This window comes from Dendrobates tinctorius, unplaced genomic scaffold, assembly GCF_039654945.1.
Source record: "Dendrobates tinctorius isolate UK_male_01 unplaced genomic scaffold, ASM3965494v1 ptg000321l, whole genome shotgun sequence".
In the NCBI taxonomy this organism is placed as follows: Eukaryota; Metazoa; Chordata; class Amphibia; order Anura; family Dendrobatidae; genus Dendrobates; species Dendrobates tinctorius.
This window is the reverse complement of record NW_027361988.1, coordinates 1094382-1113363: the sequence shown is the minus strand read 5'-3', so window position 1 is coordinate 1113363 and position 18982 is coordinate 1094382. Positions and strand designations below refer to the sequence as shown.

The 18982-nt window shown below is 45.0% G+C and overlaps 2 protein-coding genes across 2 annotated transcripts in view; both read left to right on the top strand.

The window, feature by feature from the left end:
* The window catches only part of LOC141073979 (gastrula zinc finger protein XlCGF66.1-like), a 393515-nt gene that overhangs the window by 128000 nt on the left and 246533 nt on the right, over positions 1 to 18982 (top strand). The window lies entirely within an intron of this gene.
* On the top strand, positions 7607 to 14958 carry LOC141073955 (uncharacterized). The gene is made up of 4 exons (XM_073561484.1): positions 7607 to 7896; positions 8026 to 8205; positions 12373 to 12385; positions 12450 to 14958. Exons 1-4 carry the CDS (start codon positions 7819 to 7821, stop codon positions 13553 to 13555), a joined length of 1377 nt encoding a protein of 458 aa, XP_073417585.1. The 5' UTR covers positions 7607 to 7818; the 3' UTR covers positions 13556 to 14958.

The following is an 18982-nucleotide window of genomic DNA, read 5'->3' as shown; positions in this document are numbered from 1 at the left end:
CCCAGGAGCTACAGTCTGAGGAAAGGGCTAAAAAGCCTTCACTAGACCCCTGTACAGCTGTATAATGAGGCCCAGGCTTTATAGTGAAGGGACAGGAGTGAGGGCCTGTTCCCAGGAGCTACAGTGTGAGGATAGGGCTAAAAAGCCTTCACTAGACCCCTGTACAGCTGTATAATGAGGCCCAGGCTTTATAGTGAAGGGACAGGAGGGAGAAAAGTGGGGAAAGGAGCAAGCCGCCTCAACTACTGCAACATTCTTTTCTGTGGCTTCCCTGCTAACACCCTCGCACCTCTCCAGTCCATCCTTAACTCTGCCGCCCGACTAATTCATCTCTCTCCTCGCTACTCCTCCGCTTCTCCCCTCTGCAAATCTCTTCACTGGCTCCCATTCCCTCAGTGTATCCAGTTCAAATGACTAATACTGACCTACAAGGCCATCTATAACCTGTCTCCTCCATATGTCTCTGAACTAATCTCCCGATACCTTCCCTCACGTAATCTCAAGTCCTCCCAAGACCTCATTCTCTCCGCCACACTTATTCGCTCCTCACCCAACCGCCTCCAAGACTTCTCCCGAATAGCTCCTATTCTCTGAAATTCTTTGCCCCAACAAGTCCGACTATCAGCCACATTTGGATACTTCAAATGGAACCTGAAAACCCACCTCTTCAAGAAAACCTACAGCCTGCAATGACTCCGCTACCTCCTTCTCTCTCACCACTACCGGTGATATCACCTCAGCCAACACCGGAACTGCTGCAACCCACCAACCTACTGTCTCCTTCCCCACCATCCTGTAGAATGTAAGCCCGACAGGGCAGGGTCCTCTCCCCTCTGTATCAGTCTGTCATTGTTAGTTTGTTTACTGTAAGTGATATCTGTAATTTGTATGTAACCCCTTCTCATGTACAGCACCATGGAACAAATGATGCTATATAAATAATAATAATAATAATCACCCTGACGTACACTTATAAGGTTATATTCCCCTCTCACGGTAAGTTTGTAAAACCATTTAGCTGCAGACAATTGGATAAACAGGTCAGGTATAAGGGGTAAAGGATAGGGAAGGTGACCTGTGACTCACAGGCCCAACCCTCCATCCTTCTACCAAACCCCCCACGGTGACTGGAGAGGAGCATGGCCGTATATGAACCTCAGCCGGACTCTGGAAGGGAGGAATTAACCGAGATTTGGGCATTTTAGCTCCTGGTGTGGAGTCGATAGCACAATCATATGCCGCCATATAGTAGACGGCCGGTAACTGGTGATAATTCCCTCATGTGTGGCGTCTACTTCCCTCCAGAGAAATCACACGTTACATTCCACACATAACACTGTGTAGAAAAGGCGGCGCGGGGTAATTGTGCCAGTAGTGAGGGGCGAATAATGGCGGGAATGTCACTGACTGAGGAGAAGCCTCCATGGAGCGTCTTCACTCCGGAGATCATGTGACCCCTGACTCCCCCCCTCCTGTGACCTCATCACAGGTCCTGTGCACAGAGCAGCCATATATGTGGAGTGCGGCTCTGCAGGTTAGTGATGGGCAGTCCGGCTCTTCTTATTATTATTATTATTTATATAGCACCATTGGTTCCATGGTGCTGTACATGAGAAGGGGTTACATACAAATTACAGATATCACTCACAGTAAACAAACTAACAATGACAGACTGATACAGAGGGGAGAGAGGACCCTGCCCTTTCGGCTTACATGCTACAGGATGGTGGGGAAGGAGACAGTAGGTTGGGGGGTTGCAGCAGTTCCGGTGTTCTTTGAGGTGATATCGCCGGTAGTGGTGAGAGAGAAGGAGGTAGCGGGGTCATTGCAGGCTGTAGGCTTTCTTGAAGAGGTGAGTATTCAGGTTCCGTCAGAAGGATCTAAATGTGGTTGATAGTCGGACTTGTTGGGGCAAAGAATTCCAGAGAATAGGGGCAGTTCGGGAGAAGTCTTGGAGGCGGTTGGGTGAGGAGCGAATAAGTGTGGAGGAGAGAAGGAGGTCTTGGGAGGACCGGAGATTACGTGAGGGAAGGTATCGGGAGATTAGTTCAGAGACATATGGAGGAGACAGGTTATAGATGGCCTTGTAGGTCAGTATTAGTAATTTGAACTGGATACACTGAGGGAATGGGAGCCAGTGAAGAGATTTGCAGAGGGGAGAAATGGAGGAGTAGCGAGGAGAGAGATGAATTAGTTGGGCGGCAAAGTTAAGGATGGACTGGAGAGGTGCGAGGGTGTTAGCAGGGAGGCCACAGAAAAGGATGTTGCAGTAGTCGAGGCGGGAGATGATGAGGGCATGCACAAGCATTTTAGTAGATTGAGGGTGGAGGAAAGGACGGATTCTGGATATATTTTTGAGCTGGAGGCGACAGGAGGTAGAAAGGGCTTGGATGTGCGGTTTCCCACTTTTCTCCCTCCTGTCCCTTCACTATAAAGCCTGGGCCTCATTATACAGCTGTACAGGGATCTAGTGAAGGCTTTTCAGCCCTTTCCTCAGACTGTAGCTCCTGGGATCAGGCCCTCACTCCTGTCCCTTCACTATAAAGCCTGGGCCTCATTATACAGCTGTACAGGGGTCTAGTGAAGGCTTTTTAGCCCTTTCCTCAGACTGTAGCTCCTAGGAACAGGCCCTCACTCCTGTCCCTTCACTATAAAGCCTGGGCCTCATTATACAGCTGTACAGGGATCTAGTGAAGGCTTTTCAGCCCTTTCCTCAGACTGTAGCTCCTGGGATCAGGCCCTCACTCCTGTCCCTTCACTATAAAGCCTGGGCCTCATTATACAGCTGTACAGGGGTCTAGTTAAGGCTTTTTAGCCCTTTCCTCAGACTGTAGCTCCTGGTCACCATGTGATCTCACCGTAACCCTAACAAGCTAATTAAGGTGTGAAATCTTGGTCAAAATTATCTCAGTACACAAATCTCCAAGGGTGCCCAAAGTTTTGCATCGCCCCTTTTTCCTTTTTGCAATTATGAAATTGTAAAAAAGTCTCTTTTTATTTTTATTATTATTTTTGCCTAGAATACAAAGGCCATGTATCATCTTAGAGGTTCGGCCTTTTAGAGATCATTTCATCTTCATCTTACTACTGCTCACAATAAGTCATTTTGACCCGGGGCGCCCACACTTTTACATGCCGCTGTCAATGCTTCGTCCCGCTGGTGCTCAATATTTAATAGGGTCTTGCTATTAAACTTAATGAAAAGTTTGGTGAATTTCTTTGAGCTGTTATTACTAGAGATGAGCGAATATCCTCGGAGAAGTTGTTATTGGCTAATATCACTTACCGAATAGCTGCATCGGGACCCCGGATCCCTGGAGCGCTCCCGATAATCAGCTGCATGTGTCGCCCTCCATGCAGGTGCTGTGACTATCACACAGCACGACACACGCAGCTGATTATCGGGAGCGCTCCAGCACACTGAGTCCTGCACACACTGAGGCCCCTGATCATGTGACCCCTGACTCCTCCCCTCCTGTGACCTCATCACAGGTCCTGTGTGCACAGAGCAGTCATATATGTGGCGGACACTCCTGGATCTTCTGTTTTCTGGGCCGGTTCCTCCTGTGAGTCCTATTAACCCTTTCACTCCCTGTATTCTCCTTTCTGACAGGACAATATCTGAATCCTGATAGCGTGACAGGAATTTAAGCAATGTGGAAGGAAAAAATGACAATTTTACTTTTTTCCTCACAAAAATGTGACTTTAGCCCCAAAATTGTCAGCGTAACAAATCCTTATTTCCCCCACTGTAGTTTGTAGACTCCATATACAGATCCCTTAAGTGCGAAAAGAGCTGAATTCCCCACTTAAGTTATTGCATTTTGGAAATTGCCCCCACTGGGAATTTATCTCCAGGTAAAGGTGTGGCGCCCCTGAGGCTCAGTCGCCACAGAGGTACTGCACCTTCTCCTAAGGTGTAGTGCCCCACCAACTAGGTAAGTTGGGAACTCCTTTCCACGCTCCAACACCTGCATGTCACACACAGGATAGTTCAGTAGGTCCACCTAGCAGCTTCAGGCTGGGGGTAGCAGAGCACCCTTCGTGGAACCCTGCTTTGTAACAAGAGAGTATAAAAGAGGGGGAAAGTTGAGGATCGTAGGTCAGTCTGACAGGAGGTCTATCGAGAAGGAGTTCAGTTCGGAAGTTAGTTTTGAGTTCAGTTTAGAAAGAGTGCTGCAGCTGCCTCAGTGATCTGATCCAGCTGGCACGGGAAAGAGAAGAGAAGGAGAAAGACGTAGAACTGCAACCTAAGCTTCCATAAGAGAGAGAAGGAACAGCGCGGAACGAAGGAGTAGGAGAACAGAGAGGAGTTGTGGGTTGGAAGAGGAACCCTGCCTATAGGTTCTCAGCACAAGGCTGGGGCCCGGTCCCCGAGGTTGTATGGACACTTCTGGTTCTGCAGCAGACACCGGTGGTGTAGTTGGCTGTAAGTGCACTACTCCCATCTAAGACTTGGGACACAACAGCAACTGGATAGAGAGCCAGGACTTCTGAGAAGGGAGTCCCCGATAAGAGGCTACCGCTGTCTGTCATACAAGTGAGGTTCTAGGAACATCTGACAGGAGGAATTCCAGAGAACTACGGTACTGGAGTTCTTCACACTAAAAGCCGCAATAGAGGAGTCGTTCAGGAAAGGCACATCTTGGCGGAGTGTTGGAGAGGAGAACTCTGACTTGCCCGGGATGTTGATTGAGTCTCTACCCCGGAGGACACGGCACGGAGGCAGGCACCAGTGGGTACCACGAACTGTGAGTAAAGCGTTGAAACTGCAAGCTCTGGTGTCCTCCATTCATTCGTCGCTAACACCTCCAGCAACGCTACATCTGGGTAACAGCATCTATACCATTCTGCGCCTCTCCTTATCCATTGCACCTACACTGCCCTGGGACTACAGCTCCACCTGTGGGGAGCTATACCATCTTTGCTGCACCACACCATCAGTCCCCGCGGATCTGCATGCAGCGTTGGCTTAACATCTCCCTTGCCAAACACCACGGGTGGCGTCACAAACTATTCAAATAAGCTTTAACACCATTAACACCACCGCCATTAATATTGGGCGCCCAGGGCCATGGACCGGGTCACTGCTGCTGTGACACATTCCCCCTTACACCGGCCCGCTACCGGGTACCCCACAGCCCTGGGAGGGTGACCCAAAGGCACAATTTTGTCTCCATGGGGGTTGTGCTCACAGCCCAACATCATGTGGCCCTCCAAAGAAATGCCACCCCACACCATTACTGACCACTGCCAAACCGGTCATGCTGAAGGATGTTGCAGGCAGCAGATCGCTCTCCATGGCGTCTCCAGACTCTGTCACGTCTGTCACATGTGCTCAGTGTGAACCTGCTTTCATCTGTGAAGAGCACAGGGCGCCAGTGGTGAATTTGCTGATCCTGGTGCTCTGTGACAAATGCTAAGTGTCCTGTACGGTGTTGGGCTGTGCGTCCAACCCCCATCTGTGGACGTCGGGACCTCAGACCATCCTTATGGAGTCAGTTTTTAACCGTTTGTGCAGACACATGAAAATTTGTGGCCTGTTGAAGATTATTTTGCAGGGCTCTGGCAGTGCTCCTCCTGTTCCTCCTTGCACAAAGTTGGAGGTAGCGGTCCTGCTGCTGGGTTGTTGCCCTCATACAGCCCCCTCCACATCTCCTGGTGTACTGGCCTGTCTCCTGGTAGCACCTCCAGCCTCTGGACACTGCGCTGACAGACACAGCAAACCTTCTTGCCACAGCTTGCAATGATGTGCCATCCTGGATGAGCTGCACTACCTGAGCCACTTGTGTGGGTTGTAGAGTCCGTCTCATGCTACCACGAGTGTGAAAGCACAACCAACATTCAAAAGTGACCAAAACATCAGCCAGAAAGCATTGGTACTGAGATGTGGTCTGTGGTCCCCACCTGCAGAACCACTCCTTTATTGAGGGTGTCTTGATAATTGCTAATAATTTCCGTCTGTTGTCTATTCCATTTGCACAACAGCATGTGAAATTGATGGTCAATCAGTGTTGCTTCCTAAGTGAACAGTTTGATTTCACAGAAGTTTGATTTACTTGGAGTTATATTCTGTTGTTTAAGTGTTCCCTTTATTTTTTTGAACAGTGTATATAGATGGAGAGATTTTTTTTTTCTTTACATTGGAGGGTCCAATTCCAGCTATTGCTGTTGGATCTGTGATTTCTATCTACTCCACTGTGTACAGGATAATAGAGTATAATAAAGTAGTTATGGATGAGACGTAACTAACATTGTGCAGTGACTCTGCTTTCCATATAGTGATGGATATTTCTTGTTGCTGAAACTGATTTATTTTCCACTTTAAACCTTTTTTAAACCCCTCTGATCAGTGCGATCATACAACATACAAGCCTCTGATGGCTCCGGTGATGCCCTGTACTACTGTAGTGCCGTGTATCATCACTGCCTGTCAGTGTAATACTAACGGCCCCATACACATGAGATCAGAGTTGGCTAAACGGTCATTTGGCAGACGGCGATCTCTCCCGACTCCCCCATACACACAAATATTCCAGCTTTCCTGTGGTCTGTATGAGAGAGTCGCCTCCAGACTCCTCTAGAGGAGGATTATCTACAGGAAGAACAAATGGATTATCCTCTGAAATTCAGGATGCCGGATCCTTCTCTGCCCTGACATCATCTGTCGGGAGGCCCCCAAATACATTATATGGTCGGCCAAACCCCCCGAAATCAGTGCTTTCATGGAACTTTAGTCTAATGTGTATGGGGGCGTTATAAGGTAACTTATTGGACGCTGCCTCTGGCCCGGCCTAATAGACTTTCATACATTGCAGCCCAGACCCCATTATTAGGCATGTAAGTATCGGAGTAACTAGGCCGCCCCATACTATCGAGTACTTGGAGGCGGGGGGCATTCAGCCAAACTCTGTCACACCTTCTTAGATGTCATGTTTGCTTTTCAGGGTTTTTGTTGAAGCCTCATCTGTGCCATACCTGCGGTGTACATCCATGTTCTGGGGCCCAAAAAGATTAATTTATTTTTAATAAATATTTAACATGTTAAAAATTATACAATGTGTCTTCTGCTTTTTGCATATTTTTTTCTTCTTACAAGAATTGTTGGAGCCAATTTTCTTTAGAAACATTTTAATTTTTCTGGAGTTTTTCTTGTAATACAGGAAAGCCTAAGGGCAGAAATAAACCCCATAAATCACTGTACATGGAGACTTTGGGATCAGATCATTTCTGTCCATTGTGTTTGTGGAAACAAAAAATCTTTTCTAAAAGCCTCAAACTTCTGTGTGTGACTCAGAGCTGAGATCTAACGTGATAGAAGATTCCAGTGCGGGGAAGACGGGAAACCTTCATATAGACGGCCGGTGGGGATGGAGGCAGTGACCGACTCTGGCCAAATCTGTCTCTAGAGCCGCAGTAGGAGATGAAGATGTCGTCCTCATCATGAAGTGGTTATTTCTCATGTTGCATGTAATGAATATCTCCTGCAGTATTGCTAATGCCGATTCCAGTGTCGGTAATGAGACGAGAATTAGCGTTATGGAAGATGAGTCTATGAAGAACGTGTTCAGCTGCCGACTCCGAGGAGGAAACTGCTTGTTGTCTGTGGCCTAAATATATAGGTTTTATTAGTAGATATCAGTAAAATAATAAATCTCCTCATATGTTTCCCTTATTGTCTCCAGTAATTGTATTATTACACAGGATTCTTATGATGTTACATCGGATCATCTTCTTCTCATTCAGGTCTCTACAATATCGGATCCTCTCAGTGAAGATCTTCTACAAAAGAGAATTTTCCTGATTTACCCATCAAGGATGGATATGGACAGAGACAAGATGGCGGAGAGGATGTTACACCTCACCCTAGAGATCCTCTTCCGTCTCACTGGAGAGGTTAGAGATTCTGATGACGTCACATTCCATCATTCTTATCTATGGGAATAACAGATGGACAGAACTGGAGAGGTGAGGACTCTGGAAATGTCTGTAGTGAGATTTATTAATGTGTCTCTCCATTACCAGGATTACACAGTGGTGAAGAAGACCTCTAGTGATCGCTGTCAGGACCCTGTGTCTGAGGGATGGGGAAGACCCCTGAGCCCAATCACGGGGCCTCCACCTCACCCCCTGATCCATGAGGACATCAATGACCAGAAGATCCTAGAACTCATCTACAAGATGATTGAGCTGCTGACTGGAGAGGTGACACTGCTGGGAATGCTGGGACATTATACAGTAACACTATGAAGGGATCGGGGGGATGACGGTATCATTGTATGTGTCAGGTTCCAATAAGGTGTCAGGATGTCGCTGTCTATTTCTCCATGGAGGAGTGGGAGTATTTAGAAGGACACAGAGATCTGTACAAGGACGTCATAATGGAGGTTCCCCAGCCCCTCACATCTCCAGGTAATAGACAGGACTAAATACACACGGCCTATAATTATCTGTATGTAGAGAATGAATTCAGTCCCTGTATGTGTTTCCTCCAGATCTATCCAGTAAGAGGACAACACCAGAGAGATGTCCCCGTCCTCTTCTTCCACAGGACTGTAACCAAGAAGATCCCAGTGCTCCTCAGGATCATCAGGTAGATGGAGAGAAGGTGTCAGGAGATCTCCCCTATGATGTGTAGACGGCTGTGAAGGTCTTGTGCTCAGTCTTGTTTTATCTCACCATCCTCTTCTCTGAACTTGGTCTCGCTTTTCAATGTTTTTTTTAAATGTGGTGCCCAGAACTGGACACAGTGTTCCAGAAGAGATCTGACCAAGAAGGAGTAGATGAGAATAATTATTTGACGTGATGTAGACTCTATACTTCTCTTAATACATCACAGAACTTGTGTTGGCAGCGGATTACTCACGATTCTCTTCAAGCATGTGACAACAGAACTTGTTTATTCAGAAACAATCAGGAATAGGGATGAGCGAGTATACTCGTTAGGATTCGGTACTCGGCGAGTAATGCGGTACTTGAATCCTGGCGAGTAAATTTCACTACTCGCCTCGCAATATTCGGCACAGCCTGCACAGTCCCTGCACAGCACAGTCCACACACACTCCCGTACAGCCCAGCACAATCCCGCCCAGCCCAGCACAGTCCCCGCTCAGTACCTGCACAGCCCAGCACAGTCCCGAACAGCCCGGCACAGTCCCTGCACAGTCCTAGCCCATCACACACACACAGCCCATTACTCGCATTTCCCATAGACTTACATTTGACTCGCTACTCGTTGCAAGTACCCAAGTATTAGGAGGTACTCATAACGAGTACAGCGAGTCCGAGTATTTCACTACTCGCTCATCCCTAATCAGGAACAATATATGATAAGCTTAATAGATCAGGAATAAATAATTTGTGCGTCTCTATCTGTGCAGCATCTACAGCAGGCTGCTTCTCTCATACACAGACACAGCAGGAAAACAGGAAATACAGTCACATGAGGTGTGAGCCTCCGCAAGTTTTTTTTAAAAACTTTATAAACAGCATACAAAACTAGCAACTAAACACTCATACACAGGAATGGAGTTGTTGCACTAAACATATTCCAACAACTTGTGTAATGAGAACGGTGGAGATGGCAGGATTAGAGCTGATCATAGATGGGACTTCTCCATCTGTCTGTGACTTTTACAATATTTGTTTCAGGGTGAAGATCTGACCCATATTAATACTACAGAGACATATGTGAGGGGTGATGAGCGGTGTAAAGAGGAGATTCCCACATATGACTACCCAGGTGAGTAGTAACCACTGAATGCAGAGAAGTCACAGATTCCTCTCAGTTACCGGCTGTGGCTGCTTTATCGGTGGTGTAGTCCGGCCGTATCACCATGATCACCATTTTGCCTCTAGACCACAACATTCTCCTCCACCCAAAACTGTTCAAATGACTTTGGGCATCGAAAGCCCTTTTCTATAGAACTTAGAACCTGGAGGATCCATCCACCTCAAAATGCTGACCGTTACCTGCCCAGTTCTGTAACTATAAAGCCAAATGACAGCGTACGTAGAATGTGCTGACAAGATAGAAAATCACTTGAAGAAAAATCTTATGCTGGGCCTGTAAGAGAAAGCGGAGGGTAATGATGCTGTTGGCTTCCTAGAATCCTGAGATCTAATTTCAGGGCTGAAATCTCATCTCCCAAGATCTTGATCCCGAGATCTCCATCTGCGCATGCGCCGCCCCCCGGCGGTGGCCATGTTCACGGAGTCCACTGCACAGGACATCCAAGGGGCTCTGGCCTTTCATGAAATGTTGACAGAGCCCCCCACAGTGGCAGACACCCGGGCAGCAGCGCCAGGCACTCCAGCAGCACCAAACACTCGCAGCAGCGCACTGCACATCGGACACCCTCTCATCCCATCCTGCGGTCTGCAGCATCACCCCACTCCTGCCTCCTCCAGCAGCGACCCTGGGACCCCGCTTCACCACAGTAATAAGATGCATGGATTTTAAGAAGCAACACCATGTGGTTAAAAAAAATTGTTCCTATTTTTCTCCTCAAAATTTGGAGTGCGGCTTATAATCCAAAAAATACGGTAACATGTATTTTATTCTAGTTCTTTTTGTACAGGTTCATTTTGTATGGTAGTTTGATGATGGTGGGATCGGCCTGCCTCACTTATGTGAGTCTGCAACTACCTGGTAGCCTTTTAAATAAGGTCTCCATTACCTCTGCCAAATGCCTGAGATCTAAATTTAAGACACATCAGCTCTGCACTACTATAAAAAGTTCTCTACAAATGTTTAATCTTTCTTCTTGAAACTCATCTGACAGAAAATATTGGCCCTTACGATAGTTTAGGTTGCCAAGAGCCACCGAGCCCCATACTCTAATTACCCAGAGAGTTTTCACCAGGATAATAGGAAACAAATGGACCTTACAAATTATTTCCCAATGTCTCATGAATCCAACAATCCCCTATATATGGTTGTACACTACTTTCTGGGCACATGGTAGGGTAAGAAAGGAAGGAGCGCCATTTAGCTATTCGTACACAGATCTTGATGGAATAGTTTGCAGACACGATGTATTGGGAGCACTGTTAGTGATCACCTGGCAGATGAAAAGATGGCCACCACGAGAAGGCTTGGCTCTATCTACTCTATTTTCCAGATCCCAGTGATTGCCTTGCTCATCATCCTTTAACCCCTCTATATGGTTCTGGACTTACACAGAGACCCCTAGGCTTGAGCCATGGTGTTACCTGCTATTCTGTGGAGCGAGATGGCAAGAAGAATAGTCAGGTAGCTGGGTCGAAACCAGGATGGCAGAGAAAATACAAAATCAGAAGACACAAGTGTAGTCAGTAAGCGGGCTGGGATTACACCAGGAAACAAATACACCAGCTGAGCACAGAGGACTGAACCAGAGGAGAACAAGGCTGTATCTAGCAGATTCCGGGAATAGGCTTCAAGCTTTAGGAGGGTTTGGTGCTTTCTAATTGGCTTAAGCAGGTAGCAGATTACTACCAGATTGCTGGACAGCACACAAACCCATACTGCCAGGCTGGATGAAACTACTGGTCTCAGGCACCCTAATCTTAGTGGCTGGACAGAGCCAGCGCCACCCAGAGCTTCTGGTTTCGACGTCTCTTCTATTACCAGCAACGCCTGCACAATAAATAAAGCGCTGCTTGGTGATGGAATCAAACATCGCAGGAGCAGATTCCAGTGGAGAGGGGACACACCATCTGCAGATGCCCTAATATAACAAAATTACAGGAAACTAAAGCAGTAGAAATCCCCATAAAGTGACTCCATTATGGAAATTATAACCCTCAGTGAATTATTCTATGGGAGTAGTGACACTTTACGGAAATTAGCTCGCACTGGATGTTGCAACATGAAAATTGCACATTTGCCATTTTATTATCCAACACATAATGCCCAGATTGTGCTCCAGGAAACACACACCGTAAATTAAGTGGGTTCTTCTCACTATAGTAATGCCCAATATATGGATGCTAAATATGGTTTGGGCGCACTACAAGGCTCAGAAGAGAGTGGATATTTGACTTTGGGAGAGCGGATATTGCTGGATTGGTTTATGGAAGCCATGTTGCTTTTCAAGAGCTTTTGAGCCACAAATATTGTGGAAACCTTTTGGTTTTCCTCTGACAGATGATGGACCTTAGTGGTGTCTTGTGTTTCCGTGAGATGAGTAGAAGTTTTATTGGTATAATTTTCACCTATATAACATTGTTTGGTGGCTTTTTATTCCATGTTTGGGAAGCAGAATGAACAAACCATTGAACACCATGATGCACTGGTTCATGCTATGAGTCTTTCGATTAGACTGTGAACTGTCATTGTCTTGGAGAATAATTCAGTATTTTTAAAAAGCTTGTATTTTCTATGGACAGCTTAAGAAGAAATGTTCAAAAGTATAAAATGTGAAGATATTTTATTCAAAATTTTTAATTTGTTTTATTTTTAGCAGATTACTGTACCAGGAGATCAGAAGGAACGCTGACATCTTCAATTTTTAAATCTGATGATTTTGAGATCTCACAGGACCCAATTGAAGTTAATGCCATTACTCCAGATATACCATCATCCCTTCATAGCCAAGATCTGTCATCTAATACTTTGAAACAGGTCCCATCTTTTGGTTCATTACCAACTACTAAGAAAAATCAAAGTCACAATATAAGCATTAAAAAGTTAATTGATTCTAAAGGAAAGGAGCTATTTTCATATTCAGAATATGGAAATAGTTTTCTTGAAAAGACTTGTCTTACACATGAAAAAATTCACATAACAGACAATAGATTTTCCTGTTCACAATGTGGGAAATGCTGTACAAAGAAATCACATTTGGATAAGCACCAAAGAACTCACACAAGGGAGAAACCTTTTTGCTGTTCAGAATGTGGGAAATTTTTTAACCAGAAATCAGATTTGGTTAGGCACCAAAGAACTCACACAGGGGAGAAGCCTTTTTCCTGTTTAGAATGTGGGAAATGTTTTGTGAGGAAATCATCTCTTCTTAGTCACCAAAAAACTCACACAGGGGAGAAGCCTTTTTCATGTTCAGAATGTGGGAAATGTTTTAACCAGAAATCTAATTTTGTTACACACCAGAAAACTCACACAGGAGAGAAGCCTTTTTCATGTTCAGAATGTGGGAAATGTTTTAACCATAAAGGGAATCTTGTTACACACCAAATAACTCACACAGGGGAGAAGCCTTTTTCATGTTCAGAATGTGGGAAATGTTTTAACAAGAAATCTAATTTTGTTACACACCAGAAAACTCACACAGGGGAGAAGCTTTTTTCCTGCTCAGAATGTTGGAAATGTTTTAGCCAGAAATCAGATTTGGTTAAGCACCATAGAACTCATACAGGGGAGAAGCCTTTTTCCTGCTCAGAATGTGGGAAATGTTTTATCCAGAAATCAGATTTGTTTAAGCACCAAAGAACTCACACGGGGGAGAAGCCTTTTTCCTGTTCAGAATGTGGGAAATGTTTTACAAAGAAATCATATGTGGCTAATCACCATAGAACCCACACAGGGGAGAAGCCTTTTTCCTGTTCAGAATGAGGGAAATGTTTTGCACATAAATCACATTTTGTTACTCACCATAAAACTCACACAGGCGAGAAACCTTTTTCCTGTTCAGAATGCGGGAAATGTTTTACCCAGAAATCAAATTTGATTAAGCACCAAAGAACTCACACAGGGGAGAAGCCTTTTTCCTGTTCAGAATGTGAGAAGTATTTTAACTGGAAATCAGATTTGTTTAAGCATCAAAGAACTCACACAGGGGAGAATCCTTTCTCCTCTTCAGAATGTGGGAAATGTTTTGTGAGGAAATCATCTCTTCTTAGTCATAGTAACATAGTAACATAGTTTTGAAGGCTGAAGGAAGACCTTATGTCCATCTAGTTCAGCCTATTTTTAGTGCAGCTGTTTTGTATTGTTGATCCTGGGGAAGGCAAAAAACCCACAGAGTAGAAGCCAATTTTCTCCATAGGGAAAAAAATTCCTTCCCCTAAGCTGGGTCAGCCATCTACCTATAATATTCTGTTATTCGTAACCTTCTATACTGTTACTCACAAGAAAAGCATCCATTCCTTTCTTAAATTCATTCAGTGAGTTGGCCATCACCACTTCCTCAGGAAGAGAATTCCAGAGCCTCACTGCTCTTACCGTGAAGAACCCTCTTCTATGCTGGTGCAGAAATTGTCTTTCCTCCAAACGAAGAGAATGCCCCCTTGTTCTTGTCACAGTCCTTGGTACAAACAGTTCATTGGAGAGATCTCTGTATTGCCCTCTGATATACTTGAACATATTTATTAGTTCTCCCCTAAGTCTTCTCTTTTCTAGAGTAAATAGACCTAATTTTGATAACCTTTCTGGGTATTGTAGTGAACCAACTCCATTTATCATTTTAGTAGCCCGCCTTTGAACCCTTTCAAGTTCAGTAATGTCTTTCTTGAGCATCAGCGTCCAAAATTACACACAATACTCCTAGTGTGGTCTGACGAGTGATTTGTACAGAGGGAGAATTATGTTTTCATCTCGTGTCCCCAGACCTCTTCTAATGCATACCATGACCCTATTTGCTTTGGTGGCAGCTGCCTGACACTGGGCACTCCAATTTAGCTTCTTATTGACTAAGATGCCTAAGTCTTTTTCCATGCCTGATTTCCCCAGCAGTTTCCCATTTAGTAAGTAATTATAGCATCTGTTTCTCCTTCCCATGTGCATAACCTTACACTTACCTGTGTTAAACCTCATTTGCCATTTTTCAGCCCAATTCTCCAATTTACTCAAATCTGTCTGTAGTTGCAAACTGTCCTTCTTTGTGTTAACTACCTTACATAGTTTTGTATCATCTGCAAATACTGATATTTTACTGTGTAAGCCATCCACTAGATCATTAATAAATATATTAAATAGTAGGGGGCCCAATACAGAACCCTGTGGTACCCCACTAGTAACCCTGGTTGTTGTGAGCTCATTTTCTCGTTCACCTTTGATGTCCGATTAACTCCCTCTGCTGGTGAAAGGAGGTGGTGAAACTGATTTGGATGGGAGAAACCTGTCACCTGAACAGGGGGATTGCGATTGGAAATCCGGAATCTCTGAGTGGATATAAGGCAGCCGACGCCCTGTAGGTTTGCTGGTGATTTCTCTGCTCTGAGCTCTGGCCTCCAGTTCAGTTCCTGTCTTCTAAAGCTAAGTTTTGCTCTGTTATTGTTCCATGAGATTTTGTCTGATTTGCTTAGTTTTGTGTTCTGCTGAATTTCCATTTTTGTCCCTGATTGGTTAAATCTCTTTGCTCTGTTTTCACAATATACCTGAGTGCTGATATAGGGATTTTGAAGTCTAGTGACTTCAGGGCCGTTTTTTCCTATCAGACGTGTTGGGACATTTTTGGTAGGGTTTTTGCGGATTGCAGCCAGCATCTTTTCTGTCCTTCCTATCTAGTTAGTTGGGCCCCATCGTTTGCTCTGCCAGTCTTTCTGTCTACGTTTGTGTTTTCATCTGTTTTCACCGACAATACATGTTGGGGGCTGTCTATTGCTTTGGTGTCTGCTCTGGGGCAGTTTAGATTTCCCCTTTCTTTCTTTAGGCTTATTTAGTTCTCCGGCTGTGAAGAGCCATCTAGGACCACCGTAGGAATGCTCCATGGCTACTGTTAGTTTTTGTGAATAGGATCAGGGGTCTGCAATCCGCTAGCTACCAACCTCTCCTGTTTTCTGGACTTAGCTTGCATTTTTGTTTTTTCCTCCTCCGGTGACTCATTCATAACAGAATCACCAGCCATACCGCAGATTCTAGGGTACTCAATAGCAGGAAAGAATTGTAAAAAAAAAAAGTGTCAGAATTTTTTTTTTTTTTTAATGTATATTTTTTTCCTCTTTTTCTCTGGGGCCGTAGGAGGAATTTTTTCTTAATGGAGATTAAGCAATTGTCTGATCGTGTGGAGCAGCTCGCTGCTGAAGTGTGGGGAATTTCTGCCTATCTTGCTCATTCACGTGCTGCTGAACCAAAGATCCCTACTCCTGATGTGTTTTTTGGGGATCGGTCTAAATTTTTGAATTTTAAGAATAATTGTAAATTATTTCTTGTCTTGAAACCTAGCTCATTGGGGAGCTCTGCGCAGCAGGTTAAAATTGTCATCTCTTTGCTGCACGGCGATCCCCAGGATTGGGCGTTTTCTTTGACACCTGATGATCCTATTCTAACTAATGTGGACGCATATTTTCAAGCCTTGGGGTTGTTGTATGATGAACTTAATGCTATTGATCGAGCTGTTGGCATTGAGCCAGGGTCAGGATTCTGCAGAGTTGTACTGTCAAAAATTCTGAAAGTGGGCGGTCCTTACTACCTGGAATGATGGTGCCTTGGCAGCTCTCTTTCGGAAGGGTTTGTCAGAAACCGTAAAAGATACTATGGTGGGATTTCCTGTTCCCTCCGGTCTTGATGATTCTATGTCATTAGCCATTCAGGTTGATCGGCGTTTACGTGAACGTAAAATTACACGAGAAATGTTGCCACCTGTTGAACAAATGTCTGAACCTATGCAGTGTGATAGAGTTTTGTCTAGGGCGCAACGTCAGCAGTTCAGAAGGCATAATAAACTGTGCTTTTTCTGTGGAGATGCCTCTCATAATATTTCTGTCTGCCTTAAACGAGAGAAACATTTTGCACACACATTTGCTGTGGGTGTGCACAACTAAGTTTCTTCTGGCAATTACTCTGATCTGCTCCCTGTCCACATTTTCCGCTAAGGCTTTTGTGGATTCAGGAGCGGCTCTGAACCTGATGGACTTGGATTTTGCTAAACTTTGTGGGTTTCCTATGACACCTCTGCAGACTCCTATCCCTTTGAGGAGTATTGATGCTACTCCTTTGGCGAAGAAAAACCTCAGTTTTGGACCCAGGTGGTAATGCGGGTCACCCAAGACCATCAAGAAAATTGCAGATTTTTGGTGTGGCATAATTTGCATGATACCATTGTTCTGGGGTTTCCCTGTTTGCAAATCCATAATCCAGTTGTGGATTGGAAATCTGTGTCTGTGGTGAGTTGGGGTTGTCAGTGTGCTCTTAGTGACACTCCTGTTTTCTCCACCTCTCCACAGTCGCATGATGTTCCTGATTATTTGGCTGATTTTTATGATGTATTTAGTGAGAATAAGTCTGCGTCTTTGCCTCCTCATAGGAGTTATGACTGTGCAATTGAGCTGAGCCCTGGGTGTAAATTTCCCAAGGGTCGACTTTTCAATTTATCTGTACCCGAGCATGAGGATATGCGATCTTATATTAAGGAGTCGTTGGAGAAGGGTCATATTAGACCATCCTCTTCTCCCTTTGGTGCTGGTTTTTTTTTCGTGGCCAAGAAAGATGGTTCATTAAGGCCTTGTATTGACTATCGTTCCCTCAACAAAATTACTGTTAAATATCAGTATCCGTTACCCCTAATTTCTGATCTATTCTCCAGAGTTAAAGGTGCTTGCTGGTTTACCAAGCTTGACCTCAGGGGGGCGTATAATCTTATTCGCATTAAGCATGGGGATGAATGGAAGACGGCGTTTAATACTCCGGAGGGACATTTTGAGTACCTGGTGATGCCTTTTGGGCTCACTAATGCCCCTTCTGTCTTCCAGTGCTTCATGAATTATATTTTCCGAGACTTTGTGGATACATTTTTGATCATCTATCTGGATGATATTTTGATCTTTTCCAAGGATTGGGACTCTCATGTGGAACATGTTCGGACTGTGTTCCGGATTTTGAGGGAGAATTCCCTGTATGTCAAGGGATCGAAATGCCTTTTTGGTGTACAGAGGATTTCATTTTTGGGATTTATTTTGTCTCCGTCAACTATTGAAATGGACCCGGCCAAGGTACAGGCCATTTATGATTGGGTTCAGCCCACTTCTTTGAAGGCCGTCTAGAAGTTTTTGGGTTTTGCTAATTTTTATCATAAATTTATAGCTAATTTTTCTGGTATTGCCAAACCATTGACTGATTTGACTAAGAAGGGTGCTGATGTGCTGAATTGGTCTCCAGAGGCTGTTTCTTCTTTTCAGGAGCTGAAGCGGAGGTTCACTTGTGCTCCAGTTTTGCGGCAACCTGATGTCTCACTCCCGCTTCAGGTAGAGGTGGACGCTTCCGAGATTGGTGCAGGAGCTGTTTTGTCCCAAAAAGATCCGGTAACATCTAAAATGAATCCCTGTGCTTTCTTTTCCCGAAAGTTCTCCCCATCTGAACGCAACTATGATGTGTGTAATCGGGAACTGTTAGCCATGAAATGGGCATTTGAGGAGTGGAGACATTGGTTGGAGGGAGCTAGACATCAAGTCGTGGTCCTCACTGACCACAAGAATTTGATTTACCTTGAGTCGGCCAAACGCTTGAATCCTAGGCAGGCTAGGTGGGCCTTGTTTTTCACACGTTTTGATTTTGTGGTCTCTTTTCTTCCGGGCACTAAGAATGTCAAGGCAGACGCCCTCTCTAGGAGTTTCTTTACTGATTCTCCTATTGTGACCAAGTCTGCTACCATCTTAGGTGAGGGGGTAGTTCTTTCTGCCATCTCGCCCAATTTGAGACGTGCTCTGGAAGAGTTTCAGGAGGACAAACCTGAGCGTTGTCCCATTGGAAAATTGTATGTTCCTGACCAGTGGAGGAAGAGAGTAATATCTGAAGTTCATTGCACCGCATTGGCTGGTCATCCAGGTATTTTTGGTACTAGAGATTTGGTGAGTCGATCTTTTTGGTGGCCCACCTTTTCTCGTGATGTCAGGAATTTTGTGCAGTCCTGTGGGACTTGCTCCCGGTCTAAACCTTGCTCTCGCTTTAGTGGGTTGTTGATGCCTTTGCCCAGGAGGCCATGGACCCATATTTCAATGGGTTTTATTTCTGATCTGCCTGTCTTTCAGAGAATGACTTATCTGGGTGATTTGTGATAGATTCTCTAAGATGGTCCATCTTGTACCACTCCCTAAGTTGCCATCT